At 38.8% G+C, this 17,555-nt stretch overlaps 1 protein-coding gene across 1 annotated transcript in view; it reads left to right on the forward strand.

The window, feature by feature from the left end:
- EFR3A (EFR3 homolog A (S. cerevisiae)) overlaps positions 1-17,555 on the forward strand; it is a 62,732-nt gene that overhangs the window by 16,277 nt on the left and 28,900 nt on the right. Inside the window, exons 3-6 of the mRNA XM_010135369.1 lie at positions 345-472; positions 988-1,138; positions 9,672-9,793; positions 12,615-12,764. Coding sequence (XP_010133671.1) covers positions 345-472; positions 988-1,138; positions 9,672-9,793; positions 12,615-12,764 — 551 coding nt within the window. The remainder of the gene's footprint in view (positions 1-344; positions 473-987; positions 1,139-9,671; positions 9,794-12,614; positions 12,765-17,555) is intronic.

Raw genomic sequence — 17,555 nt, forward strand, 5'->3', positions numbered from 1 at the left:
TATGAGGAATGGGAAAAGAAACCTACATTGTACTGCTAGGGAAAAAGTGTGTCTTAGAACTGGTGACGTATCTCACTAAATACCTTCTTTTCTCCACACTCTGTCCCTGAAGAAAAGGTAGGGAAGATAGTTGCTTCATTTCTTTAAAAAATATTTTACTTTATTTCTTATGTCGCTGGTTTGTGCAGCTAAGCTATTTTTGCTCAGAACTTATTTTGTTTTCATTAGCTTGTTCCCATCTGTATGGCTCAGATCTTTAAATGTTGAGTAGACAAAAGGCAGAACACTTCAAAAGCTTCACACTTTCTATGACTTTTTTTTTATATTCATATGTCTGTTTTTAGGATGGTCTTGTTAAAGCTGATATGGAGAAGCTGACTTTCTATGCAGTTTCTGCACCAGAAAAGCTGGATCGAATTGGTGCTTACCTAGCAGAGAGACTGAGCAGAGATGTTGTCAGGCATCGCTATGGGTAAGGAAATGTATCACAGCATTAAAAATTAAAGATTTTTGGCCTTCATGATGTCAAAAGGTATTTTTATAAATTTATAGAGTAGGTAAATGGCCATTCTTTAGGGTACTTATGTTTGTTTGCTGCTGTTCTTTACTCTTTTTCATTTACTTCACATGTTGTTTGACTGTGCAGGAGCTGATGTTCCATGCTGGGATTTGGATAGACAGAAGATCTGTAGACTAGAAAGCTGGGATTTATAATTTAAAATAAAATGTGCTAGGGAAGAAAATTGAACTATATTTACTCTGTTACCAAGTCTTATGACATCCTTTCTAAAAACATTCAATCCCTTCCCTCCCCCAAAAAAGAAAAAATATGAATATAGAAATACCAATAACTTCTGTTTTTAGACAAGGGGAAACGTGCCTTTCATTCTTTCTTTTCTAATTGTTGTAATAATAAGGACATAAACTCAATTCAGGTAATAGTAAAGGTAGCGCGTCTTTATGTGAGTCTCTCTAATTAATTTTTAGGTATGTTTTAATTGCCATGGAGGCACTGGACCAACTTCTAATGGCTTGCCATTCTCAAAGCATAAAACCATTTGTGGAAAGTTTCCTTCATATGGTGGCCAAGCTTCTGGAATCAGGCGAACCAAAGCTGCAAGTTCTTGGAACTAACTCTGTGAGTAAAGATGCTGAATCAAATCTGAATACATCTCTGCTGATTTGCTATGAGAAAGTAGTTTCAGAAGTCACAAAGTATCTGTCAGTTAACACGAATTGAGAAGATTCTGTTTGTGGCCCTTTAGGGCCTGAACACAGAGCAGACACCAGCTGGAGGCAGAAAATCTGTTTCCTTTCAGTCTTCAAAATTCTTTTGATGGCTGAGCTCATCCCTTGCAGAAATAACTTTTGGAAGGAACAGCAGAGCTGTTCTGTGAGTTCGTATTTTAAATCTTTAAGCCGTTATATAGGTAAGACAGTGTTTTCTCACTCTTCAGCAACAAGAGCCATGGTGTGAGAAGTAGGGGATAACACCCTTCCCCCCAGCACAGACACTGCACAGAAAGATTCCTGCTAGCTGAAGAGCTGCCAGGAGGTGAAAGCATTCAGTATTACAACTACACCATCTTAATAGCTTGAGTATTACGGGATTCAAATCCAGGCCTGAAGGGCACAAGTGTCCAACTGAGGATTCGGAGAACTAGTTTTTCAAATAATGATGGGTGCAATCAGTGTCTCAGTTCTGTCGTTCTTCCCTTCTAACCACTGTACTTCCCATTAGTACAACCGGAACCTCACCAGCGCCAGGATTGTATTGTGAGCTGTTTTCACTTGGAGTGTTTGCGTTTACCTAAGCACAGGAGTAACCCTTGCCAGTCCTGTACATTGCCACTGTTAGCAGTGGGGCTGGGGGGGTTCTCTGAGTATTGCCTGCTGGGCTTTCCTTTGGGCATGATTCCCAGCCAGGGGAGTTCAAGTGGAGCTGTAGTGAGTTCGATGGAGTTGAGGTTCAGAAAGGTGTAGTAGAGTGATGCTACTCTGGAGTAGAAAACCTTATTGTGGAGGAATGCAGAGAGTTCTTGCTCTGATGTAGGGGAGGAGTTGTCCCCCTGTGCCCCAGACTACCAGGGTGGCTTTACGCAGATAATTATTTATTTACTTTGTCTTTGAGCCAAACTGCCCTGCTTCTTTCGATTTGTTTGTATAATAATGCCTGGGCAAGCCCGCTTAGGGAGACAGCTTTGGAACCTATTTCCTGGACTGCCCAATAGCAAGATGGACATCGCTTTCCAGTTGTTTAAAATCCTTGGTGGCAAATGGTTGCTGCCGCCTTGATTTACAAGGCACACGTCACTTCCAAGTGAACAGTATTGAACAGAACTCTACCTTCTGGTCACCTGTTAGATATCCCTGTCAGTTCCTAATGAAGTCTTTTGTGAGCAAGGCAGATTCATGGACTTCCTAAATTAGGAGATAATTTGTGTTGGTCTGTTGTAAAACTCAATAACCAAAAATAATGACGTTTTCCTAAATAAGTGATCAAATGCTGTCAGGAGAGTGGATTTTTATGGCTCTTCAAAAGTATTCCAAAGGTTAATTTTAGCCTAGTTATGCTAATTTCCCTAGGTGCTTTCTGTAATCCATGGAGAGAAAAGATAAGAGTCTTTTTGTGTTGACTCAAAAGGAGCAAATTGTATTGGCATTGATAGATCCTTTGTTACCAAGGACACTGACCTACTCTCTTCTTAAATAATTTTTTTCACGGGGAGAAAGTTTGCCATTTAGTCTTTTGTTAGTTTTTCCTCTCCTCCCAAAGGAAACAAACAAAATCAAAGAAAAAAAGAGTAGAGAAGGTAGAGTGACTCTAAGGTGCCGCTCTGGACTGGAAACTGGTGGTGTCTGGGAGAGAAGAATAAATTTCATATGAAGTAAATTGTCTTTAAACTGGTGAAAGGTCAGGCAACCTTTGGAAAAGTTTCCGTAATATTTTTAGATTAAACTTCATTTCAGGCCAGTAAGAATATGTAGTCTGCTTACACATAAAAAGATAAGGAGTATGATTGTGCCTGTAAGTAAATCCTGGTTATTTTCCGCCCCAAGGCTGACTTTGAGAGCTTCGCTGGGATACAAAGCAGCGATGTCTTTTGAGTAAGATTCAACTGTCTTACTTGAGTTGTAGTTTTTTCTCAGCCTCACAAGCAGATTTTGTTTCAGCTCTGGGGACTGTTGTGATTACTCAGAATTCAGAGTTTCATATGAAACAAATCTGTGTGCTAATGACTCAGAGTAGTTTAAAGTCTTAGAAAGATCTCGAAACTGCCACTGTCTTCCAAGGGCTTTTCCCCTGATTTACAAATACCTGGTTTTGGATGCAGAACTTTCTCTGCTTGGTGTTCTATCTTACAAAAAAAACCCAACATTTTTATTCAGCTGTTGACTTCTTAAATTCGTTTTTGAATTACATTTCTTGTTTTTAAGTTGATTTACTTTTAAAAAGCAAACCTGAAGATTGCTGTTTTAGAAAAACAGTTGGGTTTTTTTTTTTTAATTTATGTATTTTTATGCCTGATCTTAGGGTTTATGTATAATTATTTACTATAACTTTTTGTCTGTTACATTCATAAATTATGTTAGCTTATTTTCTACAGCAGCAATCATCATTTCTTTTTTATAACATAACTGTGAAGTGAATCAACTTATAGGCAAATAGGAAACAGATGAAATTCAATAATGGATTGAATTGTTGAATTTTTTTCAAGTAGACCAGATTTCAACGTGGCAGTGTCTGTGAAGTTCAAAATGTCTTTTTCTGTCACGGAAGATATTTTTATTAACCGTGTACTAGGATAGCATATGCCGGTGAGGAAACTGAAAGAATGTGGTGGGGAAAAGTGAGATTTCCTTGGCTTAAGTATAACAGAATCTGGAGTCTGATTGACAAAAGCTTTTACTTGGAAACTTACAGGAAAACTAAGATTCTCTCTCTGAACATTTTGCAGCATTTCAGTAACGGAGTATCATGTAAACCATCCCTGTCTCTCATGTACCAGTAATTGATGTATTGCTCAGATCCGGAGCTGTTGTATTACTAGGAGAGGATGAATTAATTGTACTTGTTCTTCCTGTCTAGTGGTGAACATCTTTAACGTCTTTGAGTTTGTCATCAGAATTCTTTGGGACAAGAGAATTTTTTTAAATGTTTATTTTTCTGTAATTTTTTTTTTTTTTAGAAATGGTCCAGAAATTTTTTTGTGAGCAGCTGGTCAAAACAATGGGGTGTGTAATTTAGTGTGTCTTTCATCTCCAGCTAAAACCCAGATGAGTACTCCAAAATGAGTATCTCCAAAACCCAGATGAGTACAAAATATTTTTAGCTACTTTGGAGTGTTGATGGGGTGAATTTTTCTATTTTGACAGTAAAAGATTGGTTTTTTCATTTGAAAAATTGCAGGTGTCTATAGAACCCAAGATTGCCACATTTTAAATTATTTATCACAAATGCTTGCTGGAGTTGATAGAGTGCTTCATTTTGGAAAGGAAGCTTCTTCTTAGGAGCAGTGAAATATTGGTGCCATCAGTGGCAGTGCTGGGCTTCCTGTGCTTGAGGAGGTGACTGTTACTCCTAGCTGTCATTATCTGTTTTTAAAACACACTAAGTATCCCGAGTGGAAAAGTGACCGTCAGTGCCTGATACAACAAGATTTTTGTATCTGTCAGTGCTGGCTTATAAAAGCAGTTGGTGTGGGCAGAATATGTGCCCATGTATGTAAAACTGGTATAAAATACCAACATGAGACGTGAAGGAATGTCAGAATTAATGTTCCCAGTAGAATACTCAGTCTCGCTTGTTGCAGCAATGATAGTCGGGAAATACATGATGGAAACTTTCCTTTATGAGAAGATTCTACTTTCATTCTACCTGCCAATACAGAGTGATATCCTAGTAGTGCTTTAATATGCAGTGAAGTATTTAATCGCCAGGATCCCTGCTTGGTATTTTTCTGTTGGAGTTAAAGGTACAGAGATTCCCAGTTACACAAAGCATGCTTCCTCATCCTGTAGGTTATTCCATAGCTCCTACATTCCGTGTCTGTGTATGCTACAATTTGAGCGTTGCTGGGTAAATCGCTGGAGGCAGTCCTTTTAGGGTCGTCCACGGTTGTGTGTTGCTTCCCCCACCTCATGCTCGTGCTCTCTGGACTTGCAGTTTCATAGCCACGCTCACGTGGCCCTGTAAGCTCACTACCACTCCTAACTCTGTTACACAGCGGCACACGTGGCCTTCAGGAGAACTTTCATCCCAGCGTTGCATGAAGTAAAACTGAATGTCCAGCTATCCATCCCATTCCAAAACACTCAAAATGAGAAGTGTCAGGTGACGGTAACTATTAATAACTAAAATAAATCACCAGTTGCTGTTGCTGAGAACCTGATCTTGTTGTTTTTTATTGTCATCGTTTTAATGCTGTGCAGTTAATGTACAAATCTTGTGTTCAAAACCTTTCTATTTATTGTCCTCTTTGCATTTGTTTGAAGTGAGTCCATACATTCACACACTCCTCATTAACTCTCTAGTGCGAAGTTTGAGTCTTATGTTTATAGGATATCGTGTCTTCATATTTCCTAAATGAAATCCAGTAGCTTTGGCTAAAGAAGATGGTGACTATCAGTATCAGCACCCCCTTTCCCCATCTGAAACACGAGAAAATTGTAAGCTGTAGAAGACAAACCGGGGAGCTTGGATTTAAAAGAAATACTGCTCACAGGTTTATGAACAAGGAGATACTTTATATAACTCGAATATGGTGCACGTTGATTGTTTGCTCTTGAATTCCTGCAAAAACCTGGCCTTCTTTAAAGACATCCAGAGTGCATTAAAAGTTAGGATTTTTCTCCTACTGTACTGGCTACATAAGAGTGATAAGACAGCATAGATTTATATAAGAAATTATGTCCTTAGGAATTTAATTTGAGAGCTTTCATGATTTATTTATGGCACTTGCACAGTCTCTCTCTCCCTGCTAATGGGATCCAGCTTTCTTGACTCAGTCTGGAACAAACATCTTCTGAATGGATAATGTGTTCCTTCCCTGTTCCGTGGTAGATTTAGATGTTATTATCCTGATTGAATTTTAATGGTTTCAAAATCAATGGAAATAAGATATTACCAATGTGAGTTCCTTTTTTTTGTACCTTCTGTATTCTACAAATATAAAAGATGATTGTGCTGGTAAAACTTCCATAAATTGCCAGTGAGTGGTTGCATTTATTATGACTGAATGACACGTTTACATCTATAAAAGCTGGGTAAGTATATTCCAGGCAAGGGCTTGGACTTGCGTAAGAGTTTTGTCCTTTTTTAGGTTTAATAATTTTTATATTTGAAGTATACTTCATGTCTTAGGTGCTTAGGAGTGAAATATTCTTTATTCAGGAATAGCTTAAGAGCACCACTGCTAAGCTAGGAGGAGCCTTTCTCTTCTGACACAGATTCATGTCCTTTACTGAATGCTGGTGCAACTCCAAGCAGTATTGTCACAGTCAGCTTTCCTGTGGCCTACATGTTCAGTCGTCTGAATGCTGATCTCGGAACATGCTTCAGAAGTGCTTTATGGTCAGTGGGTGAAATTGTTTTGTTATTCACATGGGGAAATAAAAAAAAATTGCCCTTTCTGGACTGTTTACGATGCATGCCATTTTGAGAGGTAATACTTCTGTGCACTTGCTTCCCTGCTACCAAGCTACGTGGTAGGACAAATCTCCTGAGATGAATCCTGACTCTTTCTTGGCCTAAATTCACCATTTGTTCCTACAGAGCAATTTCTTGGTACAATAAATCTTTCTTCTTAGCAAAACAGTTCCCAGAGTTATATAAAGTTTTCACGTTGGAAGATCCTGTCAATCGAATAGCTTTGTATTCTAGATGATATGCTGATATTAAATGATAGATGAGTTAATACTCTCATGGCCACTCTCAGAGTGTTCTGGGTTCTTTAAACTTTTTGCTTCCATTCTTTTAATGCCTGGGAAATACTAAGATTGTATTGTGGGATTTTTGTTGTTTTTTTTTTTTTTTTTTTCTCTGGACTTCATGCTTTTTTAAATTTTAAGGACTAATTAGGTTCCTATCTTGAGAAAATGTTACAAAATCTATTTCTGTTTTGTAATTTACAATTTCATTAAACAAACCAGTGAGATGTAAGATTTAAATCATTTTTCAGGGTCTAGTGGGAAGGAGATTATCATTTTAATAACTCACTGTATTGAAAAAAAAGTACAGTTGCTGTTGGTGAATTGTCTTCAAAGTGTGGCGGTAGACTAGACAGAATTGGTTTTTTTCTGGATCACCGGAGCATACAGGATCCCCTCTCCAGGAGGACATGTAACATGAACTAGTGTTACACAATTTTGCTCCTTTTGCAGTAATGGCTGAGAATATAGTTTTACAAACTTTATCCTTCTCAGCTGCATCTGTAGCTTTCAGTGGTAATGCAGTCAAAAGAGTTAAGTGTTCTAGATAGAAGAAAGAGTAAAAGAAGAATAGAAAAAGTGGGTGGTTGGTGGTTTTTTCTGAAATACACAGCTTTCAGCTTGAAAAGACTCCAAACCTCCACAGATCAGTATGCTGTAGACTATGCTAAACTACTCTCTGCCTGTCTGTGGATGTGGGTGATCTGCTGGTAAGAGCAGGCTCTACCTTCTGTTAAGTGCACAAGAACGGCCTCAGCCTGTTGCTAGCAACTGGTAAAAAGAATATGGGAGAGGGAAAAGGTGGAGGGATCTCTTGCTTCAGGGCAGAACCAGTCTGAGTTCAACCTTTCCTTTCTATTTTTCTTTCTTCTGTAGGCTGTTCATAAACTGTCAGTGAAGGAGAATCCAAAATGACTTTAGGCAGTCTGCTCTCTCTCAAAAGGAGAGGTTTTTTAATCTCTAACTTAGGTACCCTCTGCTTCAGTGTAAGCCTGTTACTGCTTTTTCTATTACCATTGGACAAAGAAAACCATTTACTTCTTTTCTTTTATAGCTATACTCTGTACATGGTAAGATTAATATCTTCGAGGCAGCTCTGGAGTAGCTAATTCAAAGTCTTTCAGTCTTTTTTAACAGATATTTATCTAAAGCTGTGTTCATCCCTTGAGTAATTGAAGGACTGTATCAGTTCATCACCATCTTCATCTGTAATGCTTCAGCTGCATGCAGTGCTTCATCTATAGGCCATAGTGCCAATTAGATTGCAAAAATTTCTTACAGGTGTCACAGGTAATATAGATGTATCAGGATATTTTCTTTTTCAAGACAGTGTAACGGCACTGACTTCTGTTGACTGTGCAGTTTGTTATAACCCTAAGTTTCTTTTCTGCATTCAGCTGTGTCTTGACTTGTGTTTGTACAGCCATCTTAAAATGGTGTTTTGCGTTTGTCATTCCTAAATTGCTTCCTTGGGTTATTTTTTTAAGGTCTGGCCAAGAACCAGACATGAAGGGCGCCTACAGCTCTGGCCAGCTCGGTGTTCTTTGCAAGTTTGATGAGCCCACTCTGTCATCTAAGTCTCTAGTGAAACTCAAATATCTGTATTCCAGACAGTCCCCTTCAGAAGTTCACTCAATCCTTTACTGTAGTTTGATGATTTATAAGTGTTTCTATATTTTTCCCAAACCCTTCTGCAGCTGTCTTATGGGAAGTCATCTTTTGGCAGTGTTTTAATAGCTTCCCTTTGAGAATTTTTTGTATTTTCTTGTCAACAGCATCAGTTAAGAAGCATGAGTTGAAGTTAAGATGCTGCTTTATCTGGATACACAAAATCTACTTCCTTGTCATAGGAATAATTGAGGCTGGAATGATGTGATCTGTTCTTGACAAATCCACGTTGTCTGTTATTTACCCCTTCATGACTTTGTAGGTGTTTGCTAATTGGAATTCTTTTTTTCCAGGGTGCCTTTCTATGAATGGAATTAGTTAACTGGGTTCCCTGACTCCTCCTTTTTCACTCCTGTAAAGATAGACAGATTTGACAGGAGGCTTCCATTATTTCCCTTGAATTCTGATAAATCAGAATGTTGCTAGTTAACCCGCTAGTGACAGCATACCGTCTGATTGCTTGGACAGCCTGCAAGGAGGCTGTAGTGAGGTGAGGGTCAGTCTGTTCTCCCAAGTAACAAACAATAGGACAAGAGGAAATGGCCTCAAGTTTCACCTAAAGGGGGAGGTTTAGATTGGACATTAGGAAAAATTTCTTGCCTGGAAGAGTTGTGCAGCATTGGATCAGGCTGCCCGGGGCGGTGGTGGAGTCCCCTGTCTCTGGGGGTATTTAAAAGATGTGTAGATGTGGTGCTCAGGGACGCGGTTTAGTGGCGTCTTGGCAGTGCAGTGCAGTGGTCGGTCTTGATGATCCTAAGGGTCTTTTCCAACCTAAATGAATTGGTGACAGTCACTGTTGAATGTTAGATGCTTCCATATTGCAGAGTATGTTGTATTTCATGCGGTTGCACCCTTCCATAACAATCTAAATGAAGTTCTGGTGGAAAGGCTTTAAAAAGAAGACTCTGCAGTTTAACTTATTCTTCTCTGAGGTTAAATATTTTAAGCACTGTCAAATAGGGATTCTTCCCTAATGCAATGTTTTATGTTACTTCTTAAATCAAACTCAGTGTTAGTTATTCTCTGTGGGGAAATTGGTATCAAAAGCCTTTTTAACATATTTCATTTTCCAGTTTGTCAAATTTGCCAACATTGAGGAAGACACGCCTTCGTATCACAGACGCTATGACTTCTTCGTGTCTCGATTCAGTGCCATGTGTCATTCGTGTGACCACGATCCAGAAATACAAACGGAGTAAGTGCCATCCTCTATGTCTTACAGAAAACCATCGTAACACATTAATATAGGCTGTGGTACAGCTGTTATTGTGATCCTTAGTGGAATAGTTCATTCCGTGGGAAGAAGATGAAAGTCTGACTTTCAAATAGTGCTGAATATTGGAAATCTTGGGTGGCGAGAACTCCTAGAATATTTAAGTGGAATTTTACCTGAATCATGCCCCCAGATTGCAGGGATTCTCTCCAGAAAGGCACTGTGCAAGTTGCATAACCCATCTGAGAATAATAATGGGCTACTTACATGAAGAGCAAAAGCATGTTTTGAGTCTGCTATTTGAGAATTACTCATGTACTCATTGAATTTTCTTAGATGTCTGCAGTATGATACTGTGTGCAAAACTGAAAAGCCTTCATGAATTAGTATTACAAGTTTTTACAGTATTATATAAGCAGCACAATTTATTTTAACTTCAGCTCCCCCTAGCGATGCGTTCTTTGTATGAATTGTTCATCAGTATTTAACTCCTGGGCACTTTATAAAACATCAGGCTTTTTAGATGCCATTATTTGCATCTCTTTTCTATCTCCATACATTAAATTGTTGAGCCACCCGTGAAAAATCTGCGTGCTGAACATGGTATTCTACCCTTTGGGTGTGCTGCTGTTAAGTTAGCTGCAATGCATAATGATTTTTCTTAGTGTGGCGTTTCCAAAATCTCTGACCTGTATTTTCAAAAAGAATGAATACTGTGTGCATTGCTTAGCAGAAAAAACCACAAACATAAACAAAAAAATTCATTCCTCCTTTAGTCTTTGGCTCATTCCTCCTCAGTTTTTGTAATTCGCTGCTGTCTTATTTGTTGCCTTGTTGCTGCGCGTAGGGTTCTGCTGTAAACTTTCTCTCTGAAAGGGTTAGGATAAAATCTGCCCGCTTCTCCTGTACTTTTCCCACTGCCCCCCCCCCGTCCCTGCAGGAGCATTGTTCCAGTGAGTGGTTTTACAGGATCACCCCATGAATAATTTGGGGAAGAACTGAATTGTTACTCAGGGACCAGCGGGTAAAGGGGATGAAAACTTCTTTGCAGGTGTCACTGGTGAAGCTGGTGTGTCATGCAGCTACCTCACAGGGTAGGAATTGCATCCGAGTGACACAAAACAGTACATGACCTTTGAGTTAAGTGTAATCTCTGCTTTATACCTAAGCCTTCCTTAGAGAAATGAAACCTTTCCTGTAGAGATGTTTGAGCAGCAATCGTTCCTGGAGTTGACATACCAGATTGCTGCAGCGCTGAGGTAATTCCGCAGAACTGATGAGCTGTGGCTATGGATTGCAAGTCTAAATGCAGGTACCACAAGTAGTCGATACCATCAGTGGGGGGCTAGGGAGTTATTCAGCTCATCCTAAGCCAGATGTCTGAAGTCACCGCTCGCCTGCATAGCTGGAGGTTCCACTGAACTGACTGGCTTGGCTGAGGGCTTGAACGTCACCTACACATGCAGTCAGGTAACGCACGATTCTGAGTCTGAAACTAGATCTCACCTGCTAAGTGATGAGATTTCCCTGTCAGGAGGGGAGGTTAGCACTCATTTAATATATCTAAAACAAATCAGCGGCACTTGATTATCTTAAGAACTAATAATTAAAAAGAAAAAAAAGCCTGCAATGGGATTTTGGAAGGTCTTGTCTTAAATATCAACCTTAGGTGCTTAATATTTAAAACATGATATTGAATACTGCGCTGTAGTTGTAGTACAGTGATAGCAAGTGCTTTTCAGGCTGTTTCTGCATCCCTCTTCCCTGTTCTGTGTGTAACCCTGTTAAAACCCTCTGGAAAGGTCTAGAATAATATGGGATCCCTACCGAATGCATGGGGCTTTGTTCAGAAATAGTTGAAAAACATGGTTCTAGATTTAAGCATTTACAAATGGAAATTACACAGAAATATCAGTTACAGAGTTTGGTTAGCTCTGTAGTTCATTTAGCAAATGTTTTAACACAGCGAATTTGACTGAACAAAGGCTAGGTATGTGTTGTCCATGCTGTCCAAATTAAGATTTAAAAACTGAGGAATGGATTTTAGTAGAAATAATTTCAAATTTTAGTGAAGCTTGTGCTTCAAAACAGAATATTTTGCCACTCATTTCATTGTACAGATTCTCCTGAAAACTATTTTTGTTCAGCAAAATAGAATAACTAACAGCTGCACTAGGTCTGGTTTAGAACTTATGTTGATTTTTCCATTTTATTGTTGTGGTTGAACAGTTGATAGTTAATTTGGTTTGAACAAGCAGTGGTTTCTTTTGTGTGCCACGCTTAACTTGATAGAATTATCCTTTGCTTTCCGAATTGTGAATCTCGCACAAATCTTTAAAGATTTTAAGTGATTAATTACAGCCTTAGTTACAGCTCTTAAGGACGCGATCACCTGGCTCTGGTAACTGTTGTTTCAGCTTTGCTGTGATAATACAACGGTATTTTTTTTCAGCAGTGGAATCGGTTGAGATTGTGCAGTTTCAACTGAGGGGTACTAAATTGCGTAGAGTTGGTGGGTTTTTACTTTCTTTTTGGAGAGAGACTTTCTTTTGGAGAGTTTGAGTATTCGTTGATCTGTGTCAGCATTAGCCTTACAGATCATCTCCTGCTCCGCTGTTTGTTTGGTCAGCTGCCGTAAGGAGTATAAAGGTGTTTACAAGCAATATGGGCAGATACGCAAATTCCTGCTTTTGAGAACTGAAGGGAGTTCCACACTACAGAGCTACTACTGCCTTACAGGTCAGCAGCCCTACTGGGAGGGGCTCATTTCTCCTTTTCAGTCATTCCTTTCTTCCTTCCATAGGATCCGAATTGCTGGAATCAGAGGCATTCAGGGAGTGGTTCGAAAAACGGTGAACGATGAACTTCGAGCAACTATATGGGAACCTCAGCATATGGACAAGATAGTCCCATCGTTGCTGTTCAATATGCAGAAAATAGAAGATATTGACAGGTATTTTTATTCCTGGTTACTGGCATGGATTTTAAGCAACTTTTAGGTTTAGTTTTTATGATCAACACCTTTTTCTTCTCTTTCCAGTGGAGATAACTACTGACTTTACTAAATGAGTCTCCTTGAAACTGAGAGCACAGCTCTGCTTAACTGCTCTTAGCATTTCTTGTCTCAAAGTCTTTTCAACTGCCTTTTGGTTTAACTTGTTCTAGATTCTGTTGACCGAAACATTGTGAGAAGTCTGAACATGGTTATACCATTTCTAGAGCAAAGTGTGAAATCTGTGGTATGTAACATCAGAAGCAGAGATTAGTAAGCACAGGCTTTTAGGTGACTCCAGTGATTTTGATAGTTATATTTGTTAAACGTTGAGAGTTTTTCCTATTTAGCCATTAGTAACGAGTCTCTGTCCTGTCTGCCACAGTACTTAAACTGAGGATTTAAAAAATTATTTGTGTGTGGACACTGTTCTCTTTTTCTTTTTTTTTTCATTTCAATGACTCCCAGCATATTACCTGCCAGGTATGGCTTCAAAAAAGATCTGTGTGATAATGATGTGGAGGATATGCCAGTCACCTCACAATCGAAAAGTCACTTTTTCTGGTCCACGTCTGTATTTGCGGCTAAACACTACGTAGGTGTAAAAAGTGCTTATTGCCAGCACCGGGAAATTTCCATAAACCAAACTTCAGCTGTGCAAACAAGCTGAGACGTTTGTTTTCGTGTCCAGCCCTCGCTGCTTTAAAACTTGCTTGGTGAGTAGGCTCAGCAGCCTTCCTATCAAACACGCTCTTCATGCTTTCACATGACACTCAGCTTGCTAAATCTGTCAGATTTCTCTTTTTTAGTTTGTTTGGTTTTGGAGGTGGTTTTTTTCCATTCCTCAGCCTTATTTTTCTTCTCTTATTTCTAACTGCCAGTATCTGTTTCTTCTCTAAAGCAAATTTTGAGACTAAATGACTAAAATCAGTAGCTGGCTGGCTGTCCATGCTTTGTCTCTCTACTACTGCTATTAACTGAAGGTCCAAACGGTAAGAATAAGAGACAGGTTTCTGAAACTGCTGTTTGAACAAGGAGAGCTGAGTTAGCCCGCGCTTGCTCTTACAGGGCTTCCAGATGCAGGTGAGCTCTTTCATTTGTTCTTCTTCACAGTGCCCTCACGCATACATTTCCCTTTACAAAGCAAAATTAAACTAACTACTGATGGGAAAACTGGCTGAAATAGGATGGGGTCAACCACGTAAAGCAGATCAGTTTATACGTACTGCAGGGCTAATTTTATCATTTGTTGAGCAATGCAGTAGTGGTAGTAGAAAAACAAATCTGTCAAAAAGCAATTGGTAGTTAAATATCCAAACTGGTTGTCTGAAACATTTTCTATAACGCACATTTAACAGAAAGACTGACTAACGGTTTTCCCAGTGGCAAAGAGGGACCTTGTATGATATGCATATGAAAAGCAGAAAACAATATTTGTAAATTGATCTTCTGGCCTTAAATGATGTTACAGAGAATTTCTCATCTTGTTTTATATGTGACTTCGTATTAGTGGCGCACAAACAGAGGCATCTTGAAGAGTAGGTGTGAGAAGGATGTTGCTCTGACAGATGGAATCAAAGCATTATTGAGAAAGAGCAGAAATTCCAGAAAATACCCCTAACTGCAGTCCACAGAAAATAACCTTTTTTTGGTTAAAGCTGAAGTACACATAGATAAAGCTTGCCTAAAAGATCAATGTAATTTACACTGTAAATTTACTGTGTGTAAATTGGAGTTAAGAAATTAATGTTTATACAACTTGTAAAAAAGATAATTGTATTTGGATGTCATTATTTGTCTCTGTATCTGAATGGACATTCTAGTTACGTGTCTGTCAGAGAAATTTGCAGGTTGGGTTTTAAAATCAGATGGGGTTTTTTCTTAGTTGTTCTTCACTACCATTCTGTATTAGAAAATAATTGCCATGTGTACTTCAGCGTAGTATAAAGCATTGCCTGAAGTGCTTTATCCCTCCTGCCGGTTTTCTAGAAGAGAATTCAGAAGAGTCAGTCACGTACGTCAGTTTATGTGCACCTCCAAATGGGGAAAGGATGTATGAAATTGGGAATTCGCTTAGTTTGTAACGCATTCTTCATGATAACTCCGAAGCTATTCTTCAGGATAACGTGCCAGCCTTATTTAAGAACACTAGTTCTTGCTGTAGACTTCAGATCCTTCGCATGTGTCTGTAATGTTCATGTAAATTCTGTTTCAGAGGTAGATTAGAATGTATTTCTCAGGGTGAATGAATCATAGTCAAACATTCCTGTAGCTACTGCACTCAAAAGTAGGAGTTAAGTCTTACTTTGTATGTCCCATCATATTTTTTTTGAACAATCCTGGGTTTGTGGTATTAAGTTCTCATGTGTGAGATCCTGAGTTGCCAGTTTAAGCCAGTGATTAGATGTTTGCTGTGGAAGGAGCTGTACTTCAAAGCATCCCTCCTGCCAGTCCCTTGTTGCCACCTTTTCTGACCCGCAAGAAAGCAGCTACAACAGGAGCAGTTCTTGCCCATTTCATTGCCAAACGCATTTCATGTTTCACTTCTCTGGACTTGTAGTCGTGCAGAAAGTCTGGATGCAGAGGAGTACTAGTAGGGGTTTTTTTCTAAGTGTTGCCGTTGGATTTGTCAGAGATTTTCCGATGTTTGTGTAAAAACCAAGTCAGTGAACCAAAATGAGTGCGAGTTGCTTGTTTGAATTTAGAAACTTGAGCGGCTGTACAAAGCATGGCTTTAGAACTTAAAAGAGTAGTTATAAATGCATCGTCTTTCATTTGATAATGCTGAGGATCTTAGCGAGAAATATTAGAGGTAGGGGCTGTTAAAGTTCAAAATAAAAATGTGAGTCCTGCAGACAGTGGGGGATGATTTTGACCATTCTGATGCAGTCTAAGGCTAACGTTTTAGACTAGGAAGGCTGGATTGCAATTTCTTTCTTTAACCTGTTCTAAAATAGGACTCCAGTCAATGCTGAGCATTCACCTTCTGTAGGATTGCATATACAACCACTTAAAATAACATATTTTTACTGTATTTTAGCTAGAATTCTTCTGGACAGCCTAGCTCGGTGTGCTCTGCAGCCTGCTTCCTTGTTTCCCCCACCACCACCTGCCTTTGTAATTCTGCTGTTTTCTAGGGAACCTGTGCAGAACTGCAATGGGAATGACAGCCCCGCACTGTCATTTGTACCTTCTCCGCACTGAGGAGGATGCCCATATGTCTCGATCAGAGTCTAGGCGGTACAAGGAAAAAAAACAGGGACATTGAGGGGCACAGCAGTTAAAGCTGAAGTTTAATGGTGCTCATGGTGCATTTCATGGTGGATTACACACAGATTGTCGTGCTTTTAAAAATTCTAATCGTTGTGCATTTGTAAAACTATTTCTCCTTACTTATCTAACAGGGTGCCTGGGGCTTTTTTATTATTAAAATCTGACAAGCTGGCAATGTTACGGTAACTTCTGAAGCTCTGACGTTACTAGAGGCAACAGGATTTTTGTATTGCAGCTTTTAGATCGAGGCCAGGCTGCGTGAGGCTTTGAAACACTGGAAGATCTTCTGCTATCAGAAGATATTACAACTGTGATGTTAACGTGTCCATTTGACTTGTGGCATTTCAGTATTTGGCTTTTTATAATGCTCTAAAGCTATGGTTTTATGAGGCTGAAGAGTGAACGGTAACTGCAGCTGATGCTCCTAGTGAATATTCATAAACTTATTTAATGCACAAGCTTGCAAAACAGAACTGAAAGTATGATTAAGATTTAACTGATTTCTGCAGTCTAAAATAATTCTAATGCATAGTTGCACAATGTTAATGTAGGTGAATGAACACTCACTTAAGTTTTGATGATGTGTTTTGTGCGAAACAGTATTTGCAGTACCTCGCAATAAGTAATCCTGCACTCTAGGTGGAACTGCTTGCTTTCGTTGTTCCTCAGTCTCCCACCTCTCAACTGCTCAATTTAAATGAAATACTAGTCACAGCTTAATGCTGTGATGTGTGGAGCACTTGAATTCAGAAATACATTTCAAATCCTTTAATTTGCTCTAGTAATTCAGGTCTCTGTGCTGAAAAGAAGGTGACTTGGGTAAAGTGAAAAACAAACCCCAGCAAAACCCCCATAACCCAAAAAATGAACCAAAAACCATTACCAGCTTCTCTTGTGTCTGGATTCTGTCTTGAATTCAGAATTATTAATCTCTTCTTGTTACTATGTTGTTTTTTAAATAGCCTAATTCCCTGTCACCAAGAGATAAGAAAAAATTGACAGTGACAGTATTTGAACTGTACAGAAATTTGGTCTTTAGTACAAAATGTCAAAGCTTTGCTTTGCACCTTTAAGTCGTAAGTTAATATTTCCACATGAAATGAAGCTGATATTTAAGTGCTGATTTTAATTCCTTCTTAATTTAAAATATTTTTTATTTTCTATTAAGTCATTCGTTGGTGTATTTTAGCATATGAAGAAGTAGTAACTGTGTTAGTAATTTTTTTCCTTCACCCATTGTGTTTTTCCCCTCCCATCATGTCCTCATTTTTTATTGTTCTTTGCTATCAATAGTACATTTCTCTGACTGAAATAGCTATAGTCTTCCTGTTAAAGGACAGATTTCTCAGAAAAACTCCGTTTAACACTTTTCATGGTGTATTTCTCTGAAGCAAAGTTTGATACTCTATTTTTTCATTATTTTCAAACTGCAGAAGTCAGTTGCTATGTTTCTTTTTCAGAGTAATGCTTTTAGGGAAA

The sequence above is a fragment of the Buceros rhinoceros genome, unplaced genomic scaffold, assembly GCF_000710305.1.
Source record: "Buceros rhinoceros silvestris isolate BGI_N320 unplaced genomic scaffold, ASM71030v1 scaffold3974, whole genome shotgun sequence".
Taxonomy (NCBI): Eukaryota; Metazoa; Chordata; class Aves; order Bucerotiformes; family Bucerotidae; genus Buceros; species Buceros rhinoceros.